Here is an 18,815-nt window from a genome sequence, read left to right as displayed (position 1 = left end):
ACATGTCACACTGTGGCGACCCCTGAAAGGACAAGCCGAAAGCTGTTCATCATCACACTCTATGACAGCCGAGGAGATGTGGGCTAAAAAAGAACAGTCATCTAGATTGTTTGTGGACATGGTTTTAATGTCTGGTCCCTATAATGCATTACTAAATATATAATTATTTAACTTTGGTATGTTTTTTGTATTTTTTTGAGCAGCTGTCTATCCTTTGTTGGCTGTTAAGTTTGGCCTATGTGGCTTATTGGATCTATCTATTTAAAAACAAAATGTCTTATGTTTTTAAAAGTAGTGTGAAAGCGCTAGAGCCAGAGAGGCATCGATACCCACTGTAAGTATATGCCCTGCCCCTCTATTTTGTTGTGATTGCAAACACCTTGCTTAGATTTTCAAGCCATAAAAGGAGAATCGTATTTGGCTCAGCCTCAGTAAAAGGAAGAAATTGTTATTTTCAAACAAAGCATGTGCACTGACATCTTTTACGACCTGGTAACAGTTGTAGACTCCTTGCTCCTGAACCTCAAATTAAATAATTAAAAGTGGCACAGTGTAGTCCAAAAAACAATAAAGAAAAACAAAACAGTTGCAAAATGTTCTTATTAATAAGTGTGAAGTTTCAGTATGCAAAAGTAATTGCATGAATTGTCCTGAACAGTGCTAGTCCAATTTACCTTTCTGGAAAGTTATAACAATTCTGTGATTTTTTTGTTTTGTTTGCGTATGTGTGACCTGCAGTGATCTTGAAAGAAATCCAGTAAATAAAGCCCACTGAAGTAAACATGAGGGCATATTGTAATTCGGTTCAGGTCCAGCTCGGACGTTGCTTGTCATTCACCATCTCTCCTTCACTGCTTCTTGTCAGCTCTCTCAACTCAGTATGCTATGTCTACAGTAGATTGAATTACCTGATTGTTATTACATTTACATCTATATGTGTTAAATTTGACTCTCAAACATTGGCCTCACAAATGTGTTCCTGATTTGGTTATAGCACTGGAATAACATATGTTATTAGCTCATGGTTTACAGCCATAAAAATAAAGCAGCAAAATCTAGGTAAGAGTTGTGATGTTTCGTATTGCTGCTCTGGGCTTAATGATACAGGACTTATGTTTGAAGACTGTTCTTGGAATGCTGGAGCTTGTTGGGTTGGTGACTTAATTATAACATTGGTTTGTAATGAACGTGAACTGTCACCTCCAAAGCTAGATTATTTTTAATTTGTTCTCTATGCTTTTCTTACTTCTTGAAAAAGGGATTTTTGTTTAGCAGGGAGAAGTTTGTCATAGTAACATTAGTTGCATCTTCTAATTGTTGGAAAGGATAACATGTTACTTCAATTTAAAAAGAATTATCCTTTGAAAACTTTTTTGCATTTACTCAGGTTTCCTTTGTTACTCAGGTTTGAGTTTACTTTGGTTTGCATTTATGTATGAATTTCTGAGGATCTGAGACTACTTATAAGATCCAGAGTTAAAGAAAGGAAGGGGTGGGGTTGTTGTTCTTTTTTTTTTTCATTTCTTCACAATGTTGGACTGAATGGAAATTTTATTTCTGGATTCTTTGGTGATGATACAACTATTCAGTAGTTGAGCATCTGTGTATGGTTTATTACTACGTTGTATGTACGTATTTTAGCCTATGAAGCGCAGGACTCTACTCTGGTTACTGTGGTGAGGTGAATCGCTTCCCGATATCCGGATGAATCAGGCATGGTAGTCGAGCGCAGATGAGAACAGAGCTTAGATGGAATATGGCTCTCTCCAGAGGTTTGAGATGCTGTCAAAGGGTTTTCTCCTGGATACCTGTGCTTATTATAACCTCGGTGATATTGTGGTCGTACTACGCCTATGTGTTTGAACTATGTCTTTGTAAGTACGACAGTGTGCTTGTTTGTTGTCATTTAGATCGTATAACTGTTGACAACGAAGATTGCCGCACAGCAGTGAAAACAAAAATAACGTTGTAGACAGAGCAGGGGCTAGCTAACTAGGCGGAAGTGGTTTAGGGTGTGCGCCTGTATTTAGTTAACGTAACATTTTCTTTAAAAAAAATAACTAATACTTGAATTTATCATCACCAGTATGAGGTCAGCGTTAACTCTGTATTCATACAAACTGTGCTGTGCCTCCTAGCTACAACCTGTAAACCGGGCTCGTAGCATTAGCCGGTCAGTGTTTTTCTTTTGGATAACGTTACGTTTACCAACTAGGTGTCAGTACAGACAGTTACCTTGACTGTGTCTTTTCTCCGGCATCCGTTTGTGGTTTCATTATATTCTTCTTGTTTTTTGTGGTTGTTGTTTTTACAGTTACACTCACCAACACATTCGAAAAAGGTGAGATATTAATTAATGTATGTGCTACGCAACAAACTTGGTTCATGTCATTGCTGTTTTTGCGTATTATTATCACTGGCCTTTTGTACTTTCAGTGGTGTATCTACTGGTATTTCATGTTTGCTTTCTGATGTTCACCTGGACCTACTGGAAGTCCATCTTTACCCCTCCTGCATCACCATGCAAAAAGGTTTCCCGAACTCTTAAAGATGGCAAACTGACCATTAAATTATTAGTTTACTGTAGCATAAATTACATCTGTATTTTAAACAAATGTGGTGTTAATCATAATGCATGTTTTTTGCTCCAGTTTCAGCTGTCCTACTCAGACAAGCAAAGATACGAAATGGAAGAGAGGCCAGACGCACAGAAACAAATCCTGATTGAGATTGCAAAGAAACTGCCCATCTTTACTCGAGCTCAATCTGGAGGTAGACTGACAAGTAATGCATATTTTTACCCTGTAATTTCCTATGGTATTATTTAATTATTTGCCATATCTGTAAATCAGTGGGGTAACATGGCAGGTACATTAGCTACGGTCCATCATCCGGCACGTAATCTGTGTATGATAGAAGTAAATGGGTTATGGCAAATAGCTTTGTGTGTGCTCCTGAGCATCCCCATCTAGAGTTATCAGCCAATGTATTTCTTTCATTAGTGCTGATTGGTAAGGCCGCAGGATGTTAGTGAAGGGTAAGCTCAGCTCAAATATCGTTCATTTAACTGGTCATCCCCTTGTCTCTAGCTATCAGGTTCTGCGACCGCTGCCAGGTACTGAAGCCTGACCGCTGTCACCACTGCTCAGTTTGTGAAACGTAAGTCACCCTTTCCTTCCCAGTGCATTCATTTAGAGATTACCCTAGGCAAGAAGATATTTGTTGGTCAGGGAGTGTTGTGATAATTAGAAGGTGTAGCGTTGTTCGCACACTACCCCTTAGAAAGAATATCCTTTTAATCAATCAGAGAAGTGGTTTACCAAAATGGATCAGCAGACCTTTGTCAGAAACCTTCTCAAATTTAAACAAGAATTTTTTCTGGGAAATTGGTTAATGCCTGTTAAGGCTGACTCATATATGTAGAACCTAAAAATTGTATACAATTTTCTTTTTAGATGCGTCTTGAAAATGGACCATCACTGTCCCTGGTAAGCTGTACCTTAGCCTGTATTTAATTTTACTAATAGATTTATGTGTTGATGTTGATTTTGTTCACACCAGAATGTTTGTCTTTTAGGGTGAACAACTGTGTGGGTTTTGCCAACTACAAGTTCTTTCTGCTTTTCCTCTCCTACTCCATGCTTTACTGTATATACATTGCAGCAACAGTCTTTCAGTATTTCTTCAAATTCTGGGTGGTGAGTAGTCCAAATGATTAAACTCATGCTTAGCATCTGGTAATGCAGCTATACCAGATGCCTGAGTTGCACAGCAGTCTGAACTATTGTAAACTCAAAACACCAAAGGAGAAAACCCTATCTTATGAGATACACCCTACTAAAGCTCACCATTTTTTCTCACCCAAGTTTCTAGCTCTCCTGTTTCTTTCTCACAGGGGGACTTGCCAAATAGCCCTGCAAAGTTCCATGTCCTCTTCCTTATGTTTGTGGCACTCATGTTCTTCATTAGTCTCATGTTTCTCTTTGGCTATCACTGTTGGTTGGTGGCCAAAAACAGATCTACTTTAGGTAAGAGTTTACATATTTATTGGAAACCCCCTTTCAATATTGCTCACTTACCTGCTCTGTCACTGCCTGAAAGACAAAAATAATTTCCTTTAGCTTTTTGGGTTTGTAAATGCAAACTTAAAGTATTTCAAACATATTTCAACCCACAGCAGTTTTTTTTGTTTGTTTGTTTTTGTTTTTTTTTTCTAGAGGCCTTCTCAGCTCCAGTGTTTGGAAGCGGACCAGATAAAAATGGCTTTAATGTTGGTATACGCAAAAACTTGGAGCAGGTATTCGGAGAAGATCGGAGACTGTGGCTCATCCCTGTCTTTACAAGGTACGTTTTGATTTGCCATTTACATACTCGCATTTAAATTTAAATGCGGCTCTTTAAAAGGAAATAATAAGTGTCCATAATAAGTAAAAATGATAATCAATTATATAACAAAATGCAGGAAATACGGATATTTGAAAGGATGAACAATATAAAGCTCACGGTCTCCAAAATACAAGGACTTTTCCATGGAGCTATTGGGTAGTGCTAATAACCAAATGCATAATGAAAGATTAGATAAGTGAATGGGAGTTGCTACCATTACTGTTCCTTAACTAGTTTCCCACATCCTTTGTCCAATGTACATATCAGCCAAGGAAATGGCCACTACTTCCCCTTGAAGAGTTCCAGTTCTGATTCACAAAACCCTTTATTATCTAATGAGGACATGTGGGAAGAGTCAGATGATTGCTCTGAGGAAGGAAGCTTGGGTGAGTCACTTCAGACACACAATTGTGACATATTTATACTTCCATAGGCAATGTGTAGAACATAAAATACAAGCGCTGTAATCAACTTGTCAATCAACTGCAAACAATGTAGATATTTTGACAGTTTAAATAATTTATCAAGCAAACAATGTCATACATTGGTTTCAGCTTTAAATGTTATGCAATTTCAAGATCTGTTGGGGTTTAGATGATTGATCACATATGCAAATTGAAGATGTGACATCATATAGAATAAACTGCCAAAATTTTGGATTATTACCTGCAGCCTTAGGTGAATGTGAAATTGTTTTTAAAATGTGTGTATTCCTGTGTAACAATTTAGAGTGTATTACAAATTATAACATAATATAGATAAGGTTTTTATGATTTAAAAAAAAAATTCTGATACTAAAAAAGTGTTCACAACTCTTGGAAAGTCTCTTGAGCTGCCTAATGTCTTTCTTTAATCTCCCTAATCTTAATGGTATAACCACACCTGCTAATAAGCTTTTTAAGCTACATTACACATAACAAACAAAAAATTGTTTTTATGCAAGACATGGGAGACCCTATTAATCTTGATATGCTAATTGATAACATCAGTGTGATTTAAGCTTTTTCTGCTTTTATAAAACCAACAATGTTTCTGTCAGATGTTTGGACTTACCTTTTCCTTCAGGGATTCCTGGCATTGGCTTGCTTTCCATTAAAATCCATTAAAAACATCTTGAGAGTTAAGATATGTGTAGTTGTTTCCCTGAGTTTACCATGTAGTTAAGTCATGTTTTTGTTTGGCAATTCCTGCCTCTCAAAGGACTTTGCACGGTTACTTGTGGCAAGACGGGTGTAGTAAGAGGAAAAAAATGTATGCAGATATACTTTTATATATGCTATCACGATCTGGATCCATTTAGACCGCAAATTGTGGACAGCTCATTTTACTAGCTATTTACATATACAAATTATACAACAAAAAAGTATTTTATGCAGAAATTCACTTTTTATATATGTTCTAGCACCATAAATTTGTCACGTGGGATTGAAAACAGCTTAGGTGTGAGCTGCTCAGTGAACTAGAGGAGCTGATCTCACCCAGTAAACATGATTGTTTGTCTTTGGGTTCAAATCATAATAATTTGCAACCACCTGTTGGTCACATGTATCAAATGTATAAAATTAATTTCTTTCTACAATTTCTGAAAAATTATTTATTTACAATATAAAATGCTTTTTTTTTTTCTTTTTTCAGTTGAAGACCAAGACCCCTCTGTTACCATAGAGATGGAGGAAGAGTAATTTATTGTAAAGACAATGCACACTGGTACAGAGGATGTAGATTAATATTATACACAGTGTACCACCAGGCAAATTCATTCCAAATCATGTGGACGCTGAGACTTTTAAAAAAGCAGAAGGGGGCCAAACATTTGGATAAAAATCTGCATTTGGACCGTTATTGCCGCTTTTACAATGGTATTTTATGTAATGATGAATGGAAGAACTCCATGGATGGCCAGCAGTATCAACACATATCCTCTTATGGATGGGTAAACAACAGTATTGGTTTGATTTTGGGGCGAGGGGATGATAAAATGTTACCTTGCATATAAAAGACAAATGTTATTTACCATAGGCTTTCTCTATTGCTTCTAGTTGTTCATCTTGAAGCGCAGGCCTTTTTGAGATTACTGTTGAGTGGGAAGCTTCTGTGTAGAACTGTGTTTTTTTTTATATGCCTCTGTTTCAGTGTTGGACTGAATTTATCTGAACTGACCTCACACCCATAATGCTTCAGAGTTCTTTTGTATTTATTCAGTTGTGTGGCCCCTACTACTGCCCCTTCTTTGAATACCTATTGTAATCTGCGCCTTATACACTAAGTACAATTATTCTTGTGCTGTAGGAGTTAATTCCTCCTAAGAATGTATCCATTATCCTGCTTGAGTTTAGATTATGTTAATGTTTTGGCCACGTTTAAAAAAACAAAAAGTATCATGTATTCATCATAGATATTGAGTTCATATGCCATTACCAATGTTTGATCAGACTGGTGACAGTAATAAAAACACAGCTATTACTAAATATGTTGGAAAGTTAATGCTGTAATCTCAGGCACAGTATTTGAATAATGTTTTTAATTTTGTCAGGATTGCCTCATGTAAATACACTGTATATCATTGTCTTAAATGCAGTTGGCTACATTGCTGATGAGTGTAGAAACTCCGTAGTCACTTTTGATTTTCAAGCCTGGGACATACTGTGATATATATTTTCTAAAATTATCACAATCTTGTTTTCTACCATTGCAGCCAGCTAAGATAAGTTGACACTTCTGTGTGGTTGCAATGTGGTAAAAAAGTGATGTGAAAAGATCTTTCATCATAGATGGAATCAAACATAGAAGATATAAGGTTCTTCTATAAGTTTTTAATTTGTAGTCTTTGTAAACTGTACATATAATGACTGATCCTCATCCACTGGTTGGTAAAGATCAGTAGCCTTCTGCAATATGTTATTCTGATTTTTTTCTACTTGTATGTTTTTTAATACCAGTGAAACAGATTCTCCTATTGAGGTTTGCTGACTTATGCTCAATATGTGTATTTAGCCAGTGTAATTATGTAAAAACCCATTGCTGTTACTAAGTACATCCATTTATCCAGTAAAGATAAAAGTTGGGTCTTTATCAAACTGTGATGCTGTTTGATATCGACAACTCAACTGCTTCTTCAGAGCAGTTTTCCTACTTGGTTGTGTATGCCAAATAAAATGCTGCTGATGTCTGAGGAAATCGCAGAAGTCATTTACTGCATAAAACTGAATGTCGTCTTTATCTAGGATATGATGTTAAAATCATGTATAAAACATTAGGAAAGATTTGGATGTTAAATGTTTCATATAGTCTTGTGTCTATTTATTATGCTTTTTTTCCCCCGTGAGTGTACTGATCCGTAACTGCTGTAGTTGGTGTCTGTGTATGTTGCTCCATCAAGTGACACTTAAAATACTGAAGCAATGTGCTATTATCAAATATTGAGATATTTAAAACACCAGAAAGTAACATTATGCAGTTAACTCTCGCTTTGGATTTTCTGGGACTGTTTCATTTGCTGCTCTGTTAACAAATATAAATTCTTTATTGATTCATAAGTTGTTGTAACATGCAAAATAAAATGATCCAAGTTGTACTTTTTAAATGGTTCAGTTCTTTCCTTAGCATAAGTAATCAGCAAAAAAAAAACCAAACATAAAATACAGCCGATCTACTTGATAATTTTGGATATAGTATACTTTGGATATAGTATAGCATATAAGTAGGTGTATATATATATGTATATATATTTTGTGTGTGTGTATATACGTGTGTGTGTATATACGTATGTGTGCGTATATACACGTGTGTGTCTATATACGTATGTGTGTGTCATTATATACATATGTATGTGTGTATATACGTATGTGTGTGTCAGTATATACGTATGTATGTGTCTATTTGGCACGACAAGGACAACATGAAATACACTTAAACATTTTCAGTTTCATTTCTGTCAGTCTGTTAACAAATATAAATTCTTCATTGATTCATAAGTTGTTGTAACATGCAAAATAAAATGATCCAAGTTGTAATTTTTAAATGTTTCAGTTCTTTCCATAGCGTAAGTAATCAGCAAAAAACAAATCATAAAATACAGCCGATCTACTTGATAATTTTGGATATAATATACTTTGGATATAGTATAATATATAAGTAGGTGTGTGTGTTTTTATATATATATATATATATATATATATATATATATATATATATATATATATATATATATATATATATATATATATATATATATATATATATATATATATATATATATATATATATATATATATATATATATATATATATATATACACACACACACACACACACACTATATGTGTATAGTGTGTGTATATACGTATGTGTGTGTGTATATATGTATGTGTGTGTATATTTGGCACAACAAGGACAACATGAAATACACTTAAACAAATTTAATACTGCAAATCATGTTCCTCAGGTCATTCTCGGTTTAGTCAGTACCAAAGTACCTCTGTCCAAAATGTGTTGGAGCCACTGGGTGAACCTCTGTGGTCAAGATGGTGATATCTGGAAATTCCTGAATTATGGATTTGGCACCTAGGAAAAAATGAAAAGATGTTAAACTTATTTAAGTTTTAAGATGCATTACAGTAGTAGTAATGCATTACTACTGGTACGAGTTAGTAACACTGGTAGTTGAAACTGCCATAAAATGTCCACAGAGGATGAATACTGTTTACTCTGGTGATCTCTTGACTTTGGATTACATGCTGCGCTGCCCTGCCAAAACTTGCCAAATACTGAAGCACCTCACCGAATATCTAAATTCCTGCCAGCCTTAGCTGTAATGAACTACTATAGTACTGACCAATGCTGACAGGGTAAATTAAAAAACATAAAAAAGGACAGATGAGCCCAGATGTATTTATAGTGTTTGCAATTCTAGAAACATGTCAGCACTAACAAATCCAACTGTATTTTATAAAAGGACAATATTTGTAATAGAGCTAATGTGCTAATTCCTTAGGCCAGTATGCTAGGAGGCTTTAACCAAACACAAAACTGAAAACATTTGAGAAAGTCTGTGTTGTTAAAATGTATAAATCCTTGTAGGAACATTAAAGGCTTTAAAGTTTTGATGGTAATGTGCACTTAAGATTAAAGTGTACGTTTTGGTAAAATAATGGCACTGGGACTAAAAAAAACAAAAACAGAAATTTCTACTCTGGGAAACTATTAATATCTGAAGTAAATGTCCTGACAACCTGTAAAGTTGGCAAAACATAAATCTTTGTTAACACATTAACAAACAATTTCCAGTTTTATTAAAAAAAAAGGGGGGGGTTATGAGCGAAAGACTATTATACAGGAACAGAGGGACAGAGAAAATTGGGGCTCAAGTTTGTGCGCTGCAGGGTTAACAAAAGTAAACTGCCAATAAGCTGCAGTTGCAGTGAGCTGACTGTAGGTATACCATGTGGAGTTGAGAAGAGGCTGAGGAGAATGATGTGTTTGGGCTGGACTCTGTGCTCTATGAGCACCTTCACCGCCTCAATCACAGTGTTCCCTGTGCCTGCAGAGAGAGAACATTTAAGTTTAAATGTCTGATTCACATTCCAATCTTTACAGGGTCATATTAATTTGCAGAAATAAAAACATATTAAGGTAAAACTTACTGACTTACTTACTGACTTACTTTCTAAATTGATCAATTTAGTAAAATATTGTAAAAACAAAAACAAAAGCAGTGCAATAAAACTGCATTGGATCTACTTCACTGACTGGTGTTAGCGTCTGAAAAAGGTATCGAGCTGTGTGCCCACGAGTCTGGGTACTTGGCAGGCTTTAATTTCTGACCCTCTTAGTATGCTTCAGTGTAACCATATGTTCCATTATTCTGACATAATGAAGCATACCTTCAACCTAGCTTCACTGCCATCATATTTTTGAAAAACTCAGAGCATAAAAATGCTGCTTTGTGACATTGCGAAACCAGGGCTATTAAGATACTATTTTTGTTGGCCCTCATTATGCTATTCAGCAGCTTGGTGGCCATCTCTCAGGCACTGTATAATTTCCCCCATGAGAGCTATAATTATCAGAACTGTGTGAATGAGCCTGTATGATGTGGAAATGCAGACTTGGTGGTGAAGGTCAATTTAAGGGAGATTTTTCAAAATGAATAAATACATTAAATTGTTTTCACATTTACACAAAAATGGACATCTCTTGACATTTCTGTGCTGCTGAAGGTGTTAAACTGGAGTCATCAGTAGAATAAACTGTGCTTGTTCCCCCCGGTTACTTACTAAGGATGGGGTACATGAGCAGCACCTTTCTTCTGTACACATCTGGGGGGAACTTGGCATAATAGACCTTGGCTTTCTGGGTCTCCTCATCGCTCTGGATCAAGATTTTGCCGATACGGATAGAGCGGCAGCAGTCCCGAAGACCCTGCTCCATGGCTTCCCCTATGGGGAGGTACACAGAGCACAATAGGGATCAAACTGTTTCGTGTAGAAATTCCCCTTCTACCTGACATAACTGCTTCCTGTATGGGTGGAGCTCTGGAGTTTAAACAAGAATCCAGCTTTTACCATGATGTCAGACAATCCAATACTGGACTTATTAATTAGTGTCACGTTTTTTTGTACAGTGCTGGTTTCCAACAGCCCTTTGAGGTATATAAAGAATAGCACCACTCCTGAAAAAACACAAAAATCCATCTCCATTAAGAATCACGATATGTTGTGATAAAATATATTGTAATTCATATTTTTTGGTGTTGAAACTTGTTATATATGCTGATAGGTAAATCACAAATATGCTTATCAATCAACAAGAATATGCCAAAATGCAACTCTTGCCTGGATGTACAGCTTTTAGACACATTTGTTCTGACTTGTGTAATACAGTGCTGGTGTATGTTACCTTTTAGACCTACTATTTGGGCTGTTCTGGGTAACTTCATAGCTGTAATAATAAAAATAACTGATAAATCCCACTAAATTTCAAATGAGAAAGAACAAGCAAGTCACTCTCACTGACTGCAATGCCTTTAGAGAATATCCTCTGCAAACTAAAGAACTGCCTCTAACTCAGTGCTCTATGTTATATTATTTAATTGTATTATTAAGTATTCACATGATCAATCCATTTCATTGAAAGAAAGGAAATGACAGTTGCTTAAAAGTACATGATCCAGCACACATAATGGTCACACCTGATGAATAGGCGAACAACAGAATGTACAGCTGTAGTCCACAGTCTGCACAAATTCATATGCATCGAAGACATAATATGTGCTCATACTGCACAAAGAAAATACTCCAGTTTGGAAAGTGACTTATGGCAGGTTTAACTTACCACTTCTCATAATGCTGACTCCACAGTTGCCTCTTTCAAACCTGACACCTTCATACTTATAGCCTGAGGGAAAAAATTAAATATGGACTTTCAAAAATGTGTCACATATACAGAAAGATGGGATGTTTTTATTAGGTTATATTTGGTGAGCTGCACCAAGCTTGGTCTAGAGTTATATTAGATTTAGATCAATATCATTTAATTTAATTTAAATCTAAATGTTTAGTTTGCTATTATAGGGAGATTTTCACCTGTTGGTGTGGTTACGGTGCACTCTGAGTAGGGGAGTTGATTTAAACCCTCTTCAACCACCAGTCTTATCTGTTGTTGAACAACAAAGGAATATTAATTGTGTGTGTGTGTGTGTGTGTGTGTGTGTGTGTATATATATATAAAAAATACGCACTTGCGGTATTATTAATTTAGTCATGATCTTACCAGTCGGTCAGCACAAAAAACAAAGTCACCTCTGCTGGTTGTCCTGAAAATAGAAATATAATAAATTTAGGGTACAGCCCATTACTCATCACTGATCTGATGTGAGTGATTTATTCTCTCTTTCAGTTACAGTATCTAACTCACTGTGTGAAACTGACTAAGTTAACGTAACCCTTTGCTATAATTACACAAAACGTCTTGTGATCCACTAAGCATTTCCTGATACTTGTGCTACATTTAAAAATTAGTAGGAGATTTATAAACATTTGTATTTGAAACCAAGTAATTAAAAGCTAATGAAGTCACTGGAGCTATCACTGGGCAAGATGCAGGGTACACCCTGGACCGACACCCAATACAGAAAAACATAGACAAGACAATCATTGACACACCTATGGGCAACTTCTAGCTACCGATTAACCAAACATGTATGTCTTTGGACAGTAGAAGGAAGCTGGAATACCCGGAGGAAACACACGTAAGCGCATGGAGAACATGCCAACTCCACACAGAATGGCCACAGCCTGCCAGTATTCGAAAACGGAGGGGGTTGGGGGGATTTATGATATGGGACAGCAGCACTAACCACTCCACCACCGTGCTGCGTTAAGAATCTTTAAATTTCTGTGGGTTGAAAAATGGCTCACTGAACAGCATGATAATGGCTGTGGGACTGAGAAAATCCAAATCGATCAGTCACACACTCTGTGATTATTACCGATCAACTATGAGGTCAGCATTTAAGCTTATATCAGATTTTTACATCACTACTCCACCTATAAACTAACAGATGCAAAGATTATTCAAGGTAGGGCCAATAACCAGTCAGTACTTTTATACAGTTACATAAAAGTTGAACATATAGTATTTTAGGTATAGTTCAGCCTTAATATAACAATGTCCTACAGCTAAAGGCAGCCTAAAAAGAATAGATATCGAATTATTTGACTATTCCATTTAAGCGAATGAACAGTTAATACATCCCTGGCAATCATATTCATTTTTCCACCATAAAGTTAAACGAACAGCTTAGATTCATTACTCAATTACAGCATCTTGAAGATACTGCAGATATTTCTTGATTTACAAAAAAGTAACAGTATAGTTTACACCACAACGACCAGAGTTTCTACTGTAACATGCATGTAAGAAGAGTTGGGACTCACTTGTCCCTGATTATAGTCTGTAATTCACGGATCTGGTCGTTCAGAGGAAGCAGTTTAAGCTGGGGTCCCAAGTTTTCCTGGCTGACAAGTTGAATGGTGGCATCACTTGGTTCAGAGTTGGACACCACTTCTGGAACAGTATCACTGCCGCTGACAAAACGCACCTGCTTCATTGGGTGCTCCTGGACAGTGTTGACTGCTTCAATCAGCTTATTAGGGCACGGCATCCTGAGTAAGAGATAAAAGGGGGTTCTCTTAAAACTGTTATAAAGCCAGTCCCTTCACTGATCGACACTTACTGGGGCTTTTCGTGCTGTCTAATCCAGGAGACAACGTGGCTTTCTGTCCGCTTCGGCCCTTGTTTTTAAGTGATCTTATCCGATTTAGAGACCTACCTCATAAACCTGCTTATCAGGACCACACTCACAAACAAGTTTAGATAGTTAGTCACGTTGTGTTAAAATTAACAAACCAACTATTGGCTTTGTTTAAAGAGGCTAAGGCTTTTCTCTTGCTAGCTGCGACACTACGACTAAACAACTACGACAGCCGGATATGGCGTAAGCGGCGTGTTCACGAACAGTCTTCCTTCTTCGTCAACATGGCGCCGATGTTGGTACGGCTGAAATGCGGCTTTTACTTCCAGAGACAAAAATTAGCACACATTCTTCGACAGACGAGCACATATCATATTTGGAATAAAAGTCGCAGTGAAAACTGGACCGAGCATAAACGCCAAAGTAGATATTTGGTGAGTGAGAACTAAGGATATGGTTGTGTGGACAGGACAGTGTTTGTGGTGTGACGGACGCCACACAAGGGCAGAGATGGAAAGTCTAAGCAACTTTCAGGAAAGTTACATTTGATCATTTGGTCATTTTTTTTGTTTTTTTCAACAGTTACATGAACGGTCATTGGCGTGTGAGCACAATGCTAGTCAACCATTAAAACCTTAGCTTAGCTTAGACTGACTGGCCACAGCTTTACTTAGTTGGGTTACTTGTGTTAACGTTATAACATCAGCGTTGTGTCATGTTAACGTTACACTGTGGTAATTTGTTATAATTGTAAAGTCCTTGTTCCTTATATTTTACCCCATGTAAAGTAAACGTCTCACATTCCCCCGCTGCCTGTTCTGTAGCCTGTAATCGCAGTCACGTGATGTTAGGAGGTCGACTGACAGTAAATATTAGATAAGACGTGGTTTTGTCCCACCCCGGGTATAATTTCAGTGCTGATGTATCTGTCATTGCGTGGTTTCACAGTGTCTGTTTACATGGTGTGTTAGGTCATCTAGCTAATGGGATGAGTTCCATTCATAATGTGTCTTTAAGGAGGTAAAAATATATTGTATTGGTCACTAATATCACCAATAACTCCTAAATGTAAGAATGTTTTAATAAGTGTAGCTACACCATAGATCAGGTTAAAGTTTAGTATGCTTATCTTAAACCTCCCATAATATATCTTGCACTATCAAGACCTCAGCCTCTGTGGGCGTGTTAGTTTTCATCCTTGAACAGTGACTATGCTTAAATTTAGTTTTCTTATTACAAAGTCTCATTAGTGTTGTCTAATAACCAGGGGCTATGAAATGACTTCTTAAGATAATTTCACTTAAGAAAAAGAAAGTTTATTAGTTTCATTTAGGTCAAAAATTATTATATTAGTTAAAGATATTTATAGTCACTTGAAAACAAAACTTTCACCAACCAACTACTACCAACTACTTACCTGTAACGAACTTTGCCTCCGTTAATATGTCTGTTCAGTATGTCCACAACCTTTAACCAAAACCAATTGATCTATGAACTATTTGGTGAAATTGTGAGAAGATATTTTGGGCCGGCTTGTATTTTTGGAAGTACATCTGTTTGCAATTCGTTTTATTTAATGTAATATTACTTTAGTGGAATTGCTTTTCCTCATTGTTTGTTTTTTTAGTGTTTCTTGATTTTTGAAAGATTCTTAAAAGACTCTGAAGAAATCTGAAACATTAGTCAAATATGCCATCTAATGTGTTATAGTTGAGTTACCCTCCACACTTAAGCACAGCAGCATGGAGTACAAACCGGGGCAAAAAAATTGGACAGATTTTGGAAGCAGCAAAAGTAAGTATTTTTAAAAAATTATTGTGAATCAGCATTTGCTATCAAGCTCAAAGAGAATAACAAAGCATATTGTTACCAAAAGCACTTACAGGTAACAGACAAACGAACATGCTGGCATGGGCATGCGGGAGGAGGCCTGAGTGCAGATCCAAAAAATGTGGTGAGTACAGTACCTTCTTTTTGTCTTTGGTTATTATAACAAAATAAGGATACATTTTCATGTAAACACTAAATATGCCAGTCTGTGTGTCATACCACAGTACATATGAACTGCAAACAATTAGAATTCTTAGTATTTTCACAATTTTATATTTTCCTTCAGAGTCCAGTGTTTTCCACTGTTTGGGTTGGATCGCATTCAGGGTTCGCTTGTCAGTCATGTATAATTCCTGAACCTGGTGCATTAGTGGAGATATTGACATATTTAAAAAGCAAAAAAATTAAATGTTTAAAATACTTATATATATATATATATATATATATATATATATATATATATATATATATATATATATATATATATATATATATATATATATAAGTATTTTAAACATTTAATTTTTTTGCTATATATATACTATATATATACTATATATATACTATATATATATATATATATATATATTATATTATATATATATATATATTATACTTTTTTATAGTATAGTATATATATATATATATATATATATATATATATATATATATATATATATATATATATATATATATATATATATACTATACTATAAAAAAGTATAATACTATATACTGTAATCCCTTGCTTTATAATTCAAACGTGTCATTAATAACTCAATGACACGTGGCTGTCTGATGACAGAACTCTCAACTAATAGCTTTTTTGCTAAATCATGGCTATTGTTTCAGTCCTCACATAAGTGGATGCACAGCTTCCTCTTATTAATAGTTTTGATGGTATGAAATGGTTCAACTCCTAAGGCATAATCCAACATTACCTTTATAAAACAAAAAACTTTCATGGAGTTAGTCTAAGAGACTTGTATCACACATTAACCGGTCTTCTCCACATATGTTACAGAAATCTTCACTAGTCCATTCAACTGTTAATGTTAATCCTTTCTTCACAGTGTCACATATAGCTTCATTGTATTTGATTAAAAGCAGGTGTTGGGCAGAATTTCACAGTAATTTGCTTGGATGTGTACCATGGGTAACATGGTACACCATATTGAGTGGATTAGTGGAATTACTGCATATTCTTTGGGCTGCTGCAAGTCCCTGTGGCAGGTGTGTGGTGGAGCGTGGGTAAACAGTCATGTCGGCACCAGTGGGCTTTCAACCTTAGCTGGGATGACAGCCCAGGTGTCTCTTGGGACTTGTAGTGTCACGTAGGATCTCCAGGTCCACCTGGAGTCTTCTGTCATTGTTTCTCCCAGATCTCCCAAGGGAAGTCAATTGACATTTGATGTTCCATATGTGTGATTGGCTTACGGAATGCTAAATATTATATAATAATAATAATATTATATTATAAATGTGAGGTAAATATATTGTATGTATGTATGTATGTATTCATTTATTTATACATACACACACACACACACACACACACACAGAGAGAGAGAGAGCAAATACACTTTGACTTGTATCTTACAGGACAGACTTGTTTATCAAACTGTGGGCATTATAATTTACATTTAGTCATATAGCAGACGCTTTTATCCAAAGCGACTTACAAGTGAGGTACAAGGCAAGCAAAAATCTAAGACAAGGAGAAAACATCAAAGCAAAGTCCTATCAGAAAACTGTCCACAGTTCACGAGATGCAAGTGCAAGAGAGCAGAAAGGATATTTATTTTTTTAAGAGATTTAAGTGCAGAGGAAGATGCGAAAGAGTTCAGTTTTCTGCAGTTTTTTGAATATTGGGAGTGAGTCAGCTGAGCGTGCAGCATTTGGTAGCTAGTTCCACCATTGTTGGATCATTGCGCTAAACATATAATTTGATTAGAGACTTTGCTTTTGTTTATTTCTTTTCCACAGCTGAAGGAGGTGAATTCAGCCAAGATCCTATCTGCAATGCTGTCTTATGTGTGGCCAAAGGACAGACCAGATCTACGGGCCCGTGTCGCTATTTCTCTGGGTCTTCTTGCTGGAGCCAAGGTATGTTGACAGAGACCAGGGTATCATCATTATATACATCATTGTCATGTAAACCTGATTTAATCTGTTCAATCAGTGAAAGCTTTTGTTTTTCAAAAGCATGACATTTCTTCTGCTTTAGGCGTTCCTTTGTAGAATAGATCAGTGGGTTTCGGCTTGTCGCTTCAGGGGTCGCCACAGGGGAACGTGTTCCGCGTATTGATTTGCCCATCCATTTTATCCAGGCTCGGGATGGGGTGGGGCCACACCTGGTGTGGTGGGATTCAAACCAGCAGCCTTCTGCATCCCAACCCAATGCTCTACCAATGTGCCACCAGGCAGACTATTCTTCTGCACCATGTTTACTGTGAATCATAAGTTGATAGAATCAGTTTTTAGTTTCAAGACTGATGTATAAATCTTATTAAGTTTTAGGATCAAATTTGCGCACAAATGTAGTAAATTCTAGAGCGTTAAAGGAACACTGCTGTACATGTAAGTAGAATAATGTTGATGTAATGTGTATATAGGGCATCCAGGTGAAACTAATTTGCTGACGTTTTGGGGCCTTAAAGAAAAATAAAATGTAGCAGTGACACACAACTTTAAGCAAATGTCAGAAATCAAGAAAGAATGCCATTGCTCAGTCAGATCTACTCGCCTTTAAACACAGTTTCAAAGCAAAACGGTACACCTCTAGCTGTTTTGATATGATTAACACCTTGTCAGTGTTGCCTGGCATTGCTGTTGACATAAAAAACCTGCAACACATGAGAGTTAGCTGTTCACGTAGCGTTACGTTTATGACCTACAGTACACTGCTTGAAAATTAAAACAAACATTGACACACAAACAAACAAAACAGTATCTGGTAAAAAAGAAACTGGGAGAATCAAGAAGTGCTATACGATTTTAATAAATAAATAAAAAAATAAAAAAAGTACCATCACTTCATATCGCCATTGAACCCACACAATAACAATATACTTACTATTCAGGGGTGGCCAATCAGTCAGAGAGTAAGAGCCACTTTTTTTACTGTGTTACCGCAAAGAGCCACATCATACATTTGGGCACACATTAAATTCACCCCATCTCTTCCTCATACACACACACACACCTCTGCTCAGCCAGGTCTATTGTAAATGTCACACACCAACATGATAATGAGGAATGAAATTGACTCCTACATTTTCAACAATGAACATTGTGTGCACTGTCTCACACACAAACTATCAACCAAGCCCACAAACAAAAATAT

The 18,815-nt window shown here is 36.2% G+C and overlaps 3 protein-coding genes across 8 annotated transcripts in view; 2 read left to right on the top strand and 1 right to left on the bottom strand.

Annotated features, from left to right (window-relative positions):
- Positions 1-1,605: 1,605 nt before the first annotated feature.
- On the top strand, positions 1,606-7,960 carry LOC137134471 (palmitoyltransferase ZDHHC15B-like). 3 transcript variants are annotated; one of them, XM_067519348.1, is made up of 11 exons: positions 1,631-1,874; positions 2,315-2,341; positions 2,437-2,531; positions 2,652-2,784; positions 3,090-3,159; positions 3,456-3,488; positions 3,578-3,698; positions 3,896-4,028; positions 4,218-4,344; positions 4,654-4,772; positions 6,022-7,960. In XM_067519348.1, exons 1-11 carry the CDS (start codon positions 1,733-1,735, stop codon positions 6,066-6,068), a joined length of 1,047 nt encoding a protein of 348 aa, XP_067375449.1. In that variant the 5' UTR covers positions 1,631-1,732; the 3' UTR covers positions 6,069-7,960. The 3 variants fall into 3 exon arrangements, with proteins under 3 accessions (XP_067375451.1, XP_067375449.1, XP_067375450.1); XM_067519349.1 differs by having other exon boundaries at positions 1,643-1,874; positions 2,652-2,772; XM_067519350.1 differs by lacking the exons at positions 4,218-4,344; positions 4,654-4,772; positions 6,022-7,960 and having other exon boundaries at positions 1,606-1,874; positions 3,896-4,211.
- A 701-nt stretch (positions 7,961-8,661) lies between these two features.
- uprt (uracil phosphoribosyltransferase (FUR1) homolog (S. cerevisiae)) lies at positions 8,662-13,900 on the bottom strand. Of its 4 annotated transcripts, XM_067519352.1 has the most exons (9): positions 13,622-13,898; positions 13,323-13,550; positions 12,157-12,199; positions 11,970-12,039; positions 11,719-11,781; positions 11,284-11,325; positions 10,662-10,823; positions 9,827-9,925; positions 8,662-8,949 (listed from the first exon to the last, which is right to left on the bottom strand). In XM_067519352.1, exons 2-9 carry the CDS (start codon positions 13,547-13,549, stop codon positions 8,843-8,845), a joined length of 813 nt encoding a protein of 270 aa, XP_067375453.1. In that variant the 5' UTR covers position 13,550; positions 13,622-13,898; the 3' UTR covers positions 8,662-8,842. The 4 variants fall into 4 exon arrangements, with proteins under 4 accessions (XP_067375453.1, XP_067375452.1, XP_067375454.1 ...); XM_067519351.1 differs by having other exon boundaries at positions 13,323-13,898; XM_067519353.1 differs by lacking the exon at positions 11,284-11,325 and having other exon boundaries at positions 13,323-13,897.
- abcb7 (ATP-binding cassette, sub-family B (MDR/TAP), member 7) overlaps positions 13,892-18,815 on the top strand; it is a 23,364-nt gene continuing 18,440 nt past the window's right edge. Inside the window, exons 1-4 of the mRNA XM_067519347.1 lie at positions 13,892-14,073; positions 15,350-15,433; positions 15,516-15,593; positions 17,456-17,575. Coding sequence (XP_067375448.1) covers positions 13,924-14,073; positions 15,350-15,433; positions 15,516-15,593; positions 17,456-17,575 — 432 coding nt within the window. The 5' untranslated portion in view covers positions 13,892-13,923. The remainder of the gene's footprint in view (positions 14,074-15,349; positions 15,434-15,515; positions 15,594-17,455; positions 17,576-18,815) is intronic.

The sequence above is a fragment of the Channa argus genome, chromosome 10, assembly GCF_033026475.1.
Source record: "Channa argus isolate prfri chromosome 10, Channa argus male v1.0, whole genome shotgun sequence".
Classification (NCBI taxonomy): Eukaryota; Metazoa; Chordata; class Actinopteri; order Anabantiformes; family Channidae; genus Channa; species Channa argus.
The sequence above is the reverse complement of the archived record's forward strand: the minus strand, read 5'-3'. Positions and strand labels throughout refer to the sequence as shown.